The 7,905-nt window shown below is 46.7% G+C and overlaps 2 protein-coding genes across 3 annotated transcripts in view; both read right to left on the bottom strand.

The window, feature by feature from the left end:
- LOC102798990 (E3 ubiquitin-protein ligase TRIM63-like) overlaps nt 1-744 on the bottom strand; it is a 15,284-nt gene extending 14,540 nt beyond the window's left edge. Inside the window, exon 1 of the mRNA XM_087831881.1 lies at nt 504-744. Within this exon, the coding sequence (XP_087688007.1) occupies nt 504-623 (120 nt within the window). The 5' untranslated portion in view covers nt 624-744. The remainder of the gene's footprint in view (nt 1-503) is intronic.
- Nucleotides 745-2,130: 1,386 nt separating this feature from the next.
- Nucleotides 2,131-6,486, bottom strand: dnajc5b (DnaJ (Hsp40) homolog, subfamily C, member 5 beta). 2 transcript variants are annotated; one of them, XM_087831918.1, is made up of 6 exons: nt 6,408-6,486; nt 3,392-3,512; nt 3,010-3,223; nt 2,756-2,930; nt 2,336-2,411; nt 2,131-2,191 (listed from the first exon to the last, which is right to left on the bottom strand). In XM_087831918.1, exons 2-6 carry the CDS (start codon nt 3,496-3,498, stop codon nt 2,131-2,133), a joined length of 633 nt encoding a protein of 210 aa, XP_087688044.1. In that variant the 5' UTR covers nt 3,499-3,512; nt 6,408-6,486. The 2 variants fall into 2 exon arrangements, with proteins under 2 accessions (XP_087688044.1, XP_006807056.1); XM_006806993.2 differs by lacking the exon at nt 2,131-2,191 and having other exon boundaries at nt 2,314-2,411.
- Between the last annotated feature and the right edge of the window lie 1,419 nt (nt 6,487-7,905).

The raw sequence follows: 7,905 nt of genomic DNA, 5'->3' as shown, positions 1-7,905 counted from the left end.
GGAAGGAAGAAGAAGAAGCTTCATCTACAGGTACGAACAGCAACGCGAGAGAGGGAACAGACTTACGTGTGTGTGTGTGTGTGTCTGTGTGTGCATGGGGGGAGGGGGGGTCACGTGGGGCAGGAAGTGAGGTAAACAGTCCTCTCAGTCTCAGAGTACACACACCCAGTAATAAAAACTATCATAAATAGTATAGAGAAAGTATTCAGTGCATCCTTATGTGTACAGGTGTGTATTTATACTGGCTGTTTTTCACAGAGCCTCATGGAGGAAGAGCAGCTGAGATGAAGGTTGACCTGCTCCTCACCAACCGCCATCAGCCCGTGGGCCACGCTTTGCACCACTACAGTGTTCCAACAAATGATCCTCCTTCAAACTGCCTGATTTCAGACGGGATAACTGTTCTTGAACGCACCAATGAGCCGGTTTGTGGTGTGTTCAAGGACAACACAACCCTGTAACATGAACTCTGAACGATCCTGCCACCTGTGTGTGTGTCTCACCTGGAAGACGTCGTTGGCACACTTGCGGCACAGGTTGTGTTGGCACGGCAGGATGACCACCGGCTTGGTGAACATCTCCAGGCAGATGGGACAGATGAGCTGCTTCTCCAGACTCTCCATGACGCTGAGGACGCCGGCGAGGACAGAGAGAGGTGTCCCAGAGGAGACAGGAGCTGAGCAGGAGCAGCTGAGGAGTGTGTGAGTGTGTGGGGCCTGCAGCAGCTCTCAGACTGTTTTAGACGGCAGACGTCAGCCGTTACCGTGCAGACATGCCCTTATATGTTAAAGGTCAGGGGGGGACACATGAGAGGGGGAGGGAGACAAATGAGGGGAGATGATAAAGCACAACAGGCCTGGTTAAAGGGACAGTCCACCACAGTCTGTAGAGCAGCCGAGGAGGCCACAGCTCCCCCTGCTGGCAGGTTTTTGATGATCAGCTGTGCGGACAGAGCGATCGGAGGTCTTCAGACGAGTCTGAGTGACGAGCAGCAGGTTTTGTTTAGCGCGCAACATGAAATATGAAGGCTGAAACCAACAAAGAAGAAATATGAAGGCTGAAACCAACAAAGAAGAAATATGAAGGCTGAAACCAACAAAGAAGAAATATGGAGGCTGAAACCAACAAAGAAGAAATATGAAGGCTGAAACCAACAAAGAAGAAATATGGAGGCTGAAACCAACAAAGAAGAAATATGAAGGCTGAAACCAACAAAGAAGAAATATGGAGGCTGAAACCAACAAAGAAGAAATATGGAGGCTGAAACCAACAAAGAAGAAATATGGAGGCTGAAACCAACAAAGAAGAAATATGAAGGCTGAAACCAACAAAGAAGAAATATGGAGGCTGAAACCAACAAAGAAGAAAAATGGAGGCTGACAGAGACGTACAACTCATTAGTCATTCACCTGCACTATAAACCTGCAGTTCCTCTGACGTCCAGACTCAGTGGTGGCAGCACTGAGTCCATCCCCATAGACTCCTGTGTTAAAATCAACAGCTTGAAGCTAACACTGCTGTGGTCTCTGTAGATACTTTACCCTCCATAACACCAGTATAACTTACCTGCATTATTAGGGGCGTGGCCTGTGTGACTGACAGGTGGATGGTGACACAAATAGCTGTAGCTGCTAGCTTCACCTGAACCGGGCCTGTGGGCCGGGTTTGTGCTGTTGGAGCCTTTTGCTGCATTTTTAATGACATCATCAACAATATGGCTGCTGTGAGGTCACTGCACTAACAGAGCGTCCAAGAAGGCGGAGCAAGTGTGTGATGAGGGAAACTCGAGGAATCTGATTGAATGTTAATGATTAGCAGGGGTCTGTGTGATGCTAATATGGTGTCATGTCGGTGGTCCAAACAGTTCAAACCTTAAAAAAAACCAACTCATTCACAATCGGGACAAAAAGAGAGGGGCGGAGCTTCCAGGTGACTTGACCACAGGTGTGTCATCAGGTTTATTTGAGTTCACAGATGACAACAAATTAAAAGAAACAAACTTCAAACCGAAACATTATTTACATCATCATGTGACATCCGAAGCTCCACCTCTTCTTCCCAAAAACAACCAATCACAGCATTGCTTCAGCTACAATAATAACTGAACAGCAGGTGATGAAGATGGTCTCCTCACAGGACACTAAAACACAGAGACAGTTTGCACACAGGAGGACTTTGGTGGTTTCCTGTCCTTGGAGGAAGATAGAAACAGAAACTCAGAGTAAGCTTTAAACTGGAGGAGCGTTCCTGCTGCCGCGCTTCACGGTCGGGCTACAGCTTGCGGTCGTAGACGGAGTGATGCATTTCCCGTCTTCATGTGTAGGTGTCCCCGTACCTGCGGTGGCCATCGCCAATCAGCTGAGTTTTCTCGCTTGCATTCGTCGGCTGGTGGACTATCGGAGCCTCGACGTCTGCAGAAAAGACAGAAAGTCAACAAAAGTCAGTGAAGGTTCTCGGTCACGCAGGTTGTGGTGGTCTAAAGAGCTCGCACAGACTCGCACTTCTTTGTTCACGTTTCATCTGGGAAGCTTCTTCAGCTCTAAGAGCCATCAGTGGAGAGTGGTGGGTATTTAAGCCCTATGGGAGGGTCCTAGACCCCCTGTTGATCCTTTGCCTAATCACACGAGCCCAGGTGTGTGTCCACAAACACGAACCTGCTCTCATTATATTTGTAGTTATACTTCCTTCTATTTAAAAATGACTGACTGCACCTTCAAACATCAAAATAAAAGCTAAACACTTCCTGTCACCCCACCGTTTTCGGGTTCATTGCGGATCTCCTCCTCCAGGTCGTCGGGGGAGGCGTAGTCTGGCTCCGCCCCCTCTCCTGTGGGTGGCGGCTTGAGTTTGCCGCAGCAGCAGTTGCAGCAGCAGCAGAGACAGCAGCAGCAGTAAAAGCCGGTGATGATCCCACAGAGCACGAACAGACCCTGAACACAAACACGCCGTCAGCTCACGCCTCCTCACACCACCTCTATTCACACAGCCAGAGTGGAAGCTCCGCCCCACCTTGGCCCACCAGGTGGACAGCATGAAGTATGTGTTGACGTTGTCCTCTCCAAACTGCTGGGCCACGTAGAGTCCCAGCGAGCCATACGAATCGTAGATGTTCCTCTTGGTGAGGTCACTCAGGACGGCGTGGGCGCTGTTCAGCTCCTTGAACTTCTCCGCCGCCTCCGGGTTGTCCGGGTTCTTATCGGGGTGGTACCGCAGCGCCAGCTTCCTGACATCACACGCAGGTGTTAGTATTCACGTGCTGAGGTCAGAGAGTCTAGCTCTGCCCTCTGATTTCATCAGCAGCGCCATTAGTGCGCAAGCTGAACGACACACTCGCATCTTAAATCGTGTCATCAAACGTGCAGGTGAGTGGGCGGAGCTGGTGTAGGCTCACCTGTATGACTTCTTAATGTCGTCATGGCTGCAGCCTTTCTCCAGCCCCACGATGTGATACAGAGACTCTCCAGAGGTGGACAGAGCGCGCTGCCTGCCGTCAGACATCCTAAAACCATCACCTGTCACAGGTGAACAAACCACAGTGTCACACACGCGGTCACAGGGAAAGATAAATGCCAGTGAACACGCTCCGTAGGGCAAAGGTCAGTGAAAGCCTTTCAAATATTTTAGTGACAGCAGTGAAAGTTTATTAGTTCATGGATCAGAAGAGAAAACGTGAGGAGTCAGATCATTTTAACGTTTCCTGCGGGGTCAAAGGTCAATGTTTCCTGCTAGTTGTTCCTGTGGTTTTTTATTAAGCAGAAAAAAAGTGTCTGACTTTTAACTGAAGAAGAAGAAAGTAAACAAATAAATAACATAAACGTGTCGTTACTGCCGCACTAAAAAACTCCAGAAACACACAAAACGATGTCGGCTGTGTACCGAACATGGAGTCGAATGAGATGAAATGACGAAATGAAACCAAACGCAGATGCAGCGCTATAAAAATCAGAAACAGAAAAATGTAATTTAAAAATAAAATGTTCGCCCAAAAAGAAACAGTAAAAATTCTACAGAAAGAAGAAAAGTGGTCACTTTATTAGTTCAGTGCACAAACTCCAGCTACAATAGAAATGTGTCTCCTCAGTCACATGCTCGGTCAGGCCTCTTCCGGGGCGCGGGGGGCCCTCGGGCCTCCGGCCTCTGTGCCTGCGGCTCTGTTCACTCTGGCACAGCTGGCTGCCGGCGGAGCCGGCGGGCACGCCGGTGCAGCCTCCTCTAGCTTCTGCCCGGTGGCTACTGGGTGACCCCTCGTCTGGGGATCCTCAGCTCTTCCCATGAAGGTGGCACGGATGCCCCTCCGGTGGTCCTCCTTGGGTTCTTGCACTCTGGGGCCTCTGGATGTCTGGGGCCTGCTTCATGTCCTGGGGGCAGGGCTATGGCTCTCTACATCCTCTTGCAGACCATTACATGGGGAAACCTTTTGAATACAAGCACGCCGATCCACACAGGTGTGCACACGGGTGTTCACTGTTCGTAGACTTAAATCACACCTTTCTTGGCTGCTACTTCAAAGCACATTGTGTCTGTCCACGTCTGCTTCACGTAAAAATAAAACCAAATAGAAACACGTCTGCTTCATGTCAAAATAAAACCAAATAGAAACATGTCTGCTTCACGTCAAAATGATGCCAAATAGAAACGCGTCTGCTTCAGGTCAAACTAAAAAACAAATAGAAACGCGTCTGCTTCATGTCAAATTAAAACCAAATAGAAACACGTCTGCTTCAGGTCAAAATAAAATGCGTCTGCTTCATGTCAAAATAAAAACAAATAGAAACACGTCTGCTTCACGTCAAAATGAAACCAGATAGAAACGCGTCTGCTTCACGTAAAAATAAAAACAAATAGAAACACGTCTGCTTCACGTCAAAATAAAACCAAATAGAAACACGTCTGCTTCACGTCAAAATAAAAACAAATAGAAACATGTCTGCTTCACATCAAAATAAAATGCGTCTGCTTCAGGTCAAAATAAAAACCAAATAGAAACGCGTCTGCTTCACGTCAAACTAAAAAACAAATAGAAACACGTCTGCTTCATGTCAAATTAAAACCAAATAGAAACACGTCTGCTTCAGGTCAAAATAAAATGCGTCTGCTTCACGTCAAAATAAAAACAAATAGAAATGCGTCTGCTTCAGGTCAAAATAAAACCAAATAGAAACACGTCTGCTTCACGTCAAAATGATGCCAAATAGAAACGCGTCTGCTTCAGGTCAAACTAAAAAACAAATAGAAACGCGTCTGCTTCATGTCAAATTAAAACCAAATAGAAACACGTCTGCTTCAGGTCAAAATAAAATGCATCTGCTTCATGTCAAAATAAAAACAAATAGAAACGCGTCTGCTTCAGGTCAAAATAAAACCAAATAGAAACGCGTCTGCTTCAGGTCAAAATAAAACCAAATAGAAACACGTCTGCTTCACGTCAAAATGATGCCAAATAGAAACGCGTCTGCTTCAGGTCAAACTAAAAAACAAATAGAAACGCGTCTGCTTCATGTCAAATTAAAACCAAATAGAAACACGTCTGCTTCAGGTCAAAATAAAATGCATCTGCTTCATGTCAAAATAAAAACAAATAGAAACGCGTCTGCTTCAGGTCAAAATAAAAACAAATAGAAACGCGTCTGCTTCATGTCAAATTAAAACCAAATAGAAACACGTCTGCTTCAGGTCAAAATAAAATGCATCTGCTTCATGTCAAAATAAAAACAAATAGAAACGCGTCTGCTTCAGGTCAAAATAAAACCAAATAGAAACGCGTCTGCTTCACGTCAAACTAAAAAACAAATAGAAACACGTCTGCTTCATGTCAAATTAAAACCAAATAGAAACACGTCTGCCTCATGTCAAAATAAAAACAAATAGAAACGCATCTGCTTCAGGTCAAATTAAAACCAAATAGAAACACGTCTGCTTCATGTCAAAATAAAAACAAATAGAAACGCGTCTGCTTCAGGTCAAAATAAAACCAAATAGAAACACGTCTGCTTCAGGTCAAACTAAAAACAAATAGAAACGCGTCTGCTTCAGGTCAAAATAAAACCAAATAGAAATGCGTCTGCTTCAGGTCAAACTAAAAACCAAATAGAAACGCGTCTGCTTCATGTCAAATTAAAACCAAATAGAAACACGTCTGCTTCAGGTCAAATTAAAACCAAATAGAAACGCGTTTGAGTTTCAGGCCATCGGTGCGAACGTTTCCACAGACGGTTCGAATGCCTCGACCTGCCACGACGTGCCTGTTATTACATCAGCAGGCCAGAACCACTTGATGTCAGCCCCTCACAGATATGAGGTTTTCATGGGACACTGGTGACCCTGTACCTGATGATGTCACACAGGTGGGTAGCGGCAGGATCGACATATACTGAAGGGAAAGAGTGAGAGAGCTAAAGAGCCATTACCTGCCTGCCGAAGCTTCGCAGCGTCCCGACCCAGTTGCTACCTGCTCAGGTGTTCCTACCTCGACCTGCAGCTCGAAGCTTCTACCTGCTCAGGTGTGCCTGCTGACAGCCTCCATCAAACATTCAGCAGCGGCTCGGATCGGGTGACTGCGAGCCTCCACGCCTGCTCAGGTTTCTCCAACACGCTCTGACGGATTCATTGTGACGTGGAGGGAGAGATGTTACCATGGCGACCAGGTGAGTCAGGAGGGGACGGGGCAGGTGCTGTAAGTGGATGCAAAGGCTGACTTCTTTTTGCTGGAGCTCCAGCTGTGTGAGATGCACCTGGCGGAGGAACACCTGACACACCTGGTTCCAGAAAACGGCGCCAACACAAACTCTTCACTTTAGCTTTGAGCTAATGTGACCCCTACAGGTGTGCCCTACCTGCCACCCTGTGACAGCCGTGACAAGTCTGAATAAAAGAGAAACCTTTGACCTTTGACCTTTAAATCATTAGGCCGTCAGACTGAAACAGCCTTCGTTCCTTCGTTAAATCGAAGTGCCTTCTCCTTTCCATAATTAACAAAGTGCTTACCATGAACAACACTCGGACCCACAGTGGGCCCTGTCCTGTGGGGTCCCAGTAAAAAATGGTACTGTATAACGTTTTCTTTCTTTCACACGGTTTAGGGATGAAAACCACCTGTGAGTCAAAATGCATGACTCTGCAGACTGAACTAGAACTCAGGAAACAGCTTTGATGATGAAACATCACTGCAGAAAAACTCGGGTAAAGCAGGAACCACACAGGTACCACATGACAAAGGACACTCACACAGTGTACACACATCAGGTAACCAGCGAGACACAGAAGGACTATCAAAATAAAAGAACTAGCACAGATACTACTGCGGACTGGTATATGTGTTTATCTTCTGTCCCTGAGACAGACCCCGGGGGCGACTGGCGTCCTCCTATCCATGTTCTATGGAAAGCATCCTGTGCTGCTGCCTCCGTGTGATTTTCCAGCTGAGGCTGCCCCGAGGATCCTCGGGTGGTCTTCACCTGCTCTCGACGAATTGCACCGCTCTCGCTGTCTCAGAAAAGCAGCAAATATCAAAGACTCGTCACAGCAAGTTCATAATCTGTTCACACTGCAGCTGTGAGGCAAACGATACAGGAGCATCAGAACAGAGACAGCAGGTTCTACCCTGGAGCTGATCAGCCGATGGCATCCTGTGTAATACTGTTTATGTGCAATATAGCTTCTTTCTTATGTTGAATGACCGTGTTCAAGCTCATTTCTTATATTATTCTCGTAATTTAAACTTTTAATGACTTTTTGACACCGCAGTGTAACAGTGAGCAGGTCAGTGTGAGCATGACAACAATGGTGAACTCCATCACTGATACATGCTCCAACATCCAGGTAAGGAAACTTACTGAGGTAGCAACTCTGTCCGAATTCTCCGGATCACCAGGGGTACAGCTGGCAGACAACACAACCAAGCCGTAC

Source organism: Neolamprologus brichardi, chromosome 18 (genome assembly GCF_056152115.1).
Source record: "Neolamprologus brichardi isolate AB-2024 chromosome 18, ASM5615211v1, whole genome shotgun sequence".
In the NCBI taxonomy this organism is placed as follows: Eukaryota; Metazoa; Chordata; class Actinopteri; order Cichliformes; family Cichlidae; genus Neolamprologus; species Neolamprologus brichardi.
The sequence above is the reverse complement of the archived record's forward strand: the minus strand, read 5'-3'. Positions and strand labels throughout refer to the sequence as shown.

What these genes read in the sequence shown, in the direction of transcription:
- dnajc5b (XM_087831918.1), bottom strand. Translation starts at nt 3,498, where the DNA reads ATGTCTGACGGCAGGCAGCGCGCTCTGTCCACCTCTGGAGAGTCTCTG. An exon ending in TGTCCACCTGGTGGGCCAAG is followed by an intron (nt 2,931 to 3,009) that starts GTGGGGCGGAGC and finishes GTTTGTGTTCAG; the next exon opens with GGTCTGTTCGTGCTCTGTGG. An exon ending in CCGCAATGAACCCGAAAACG is followed by an intron (nt 2,412 to 2,755) that starts GTGGGGTGACAG and finishes TCTTTTCTGCAG; the next exon opens with ACGTCGAGGCTCCGATAGTC.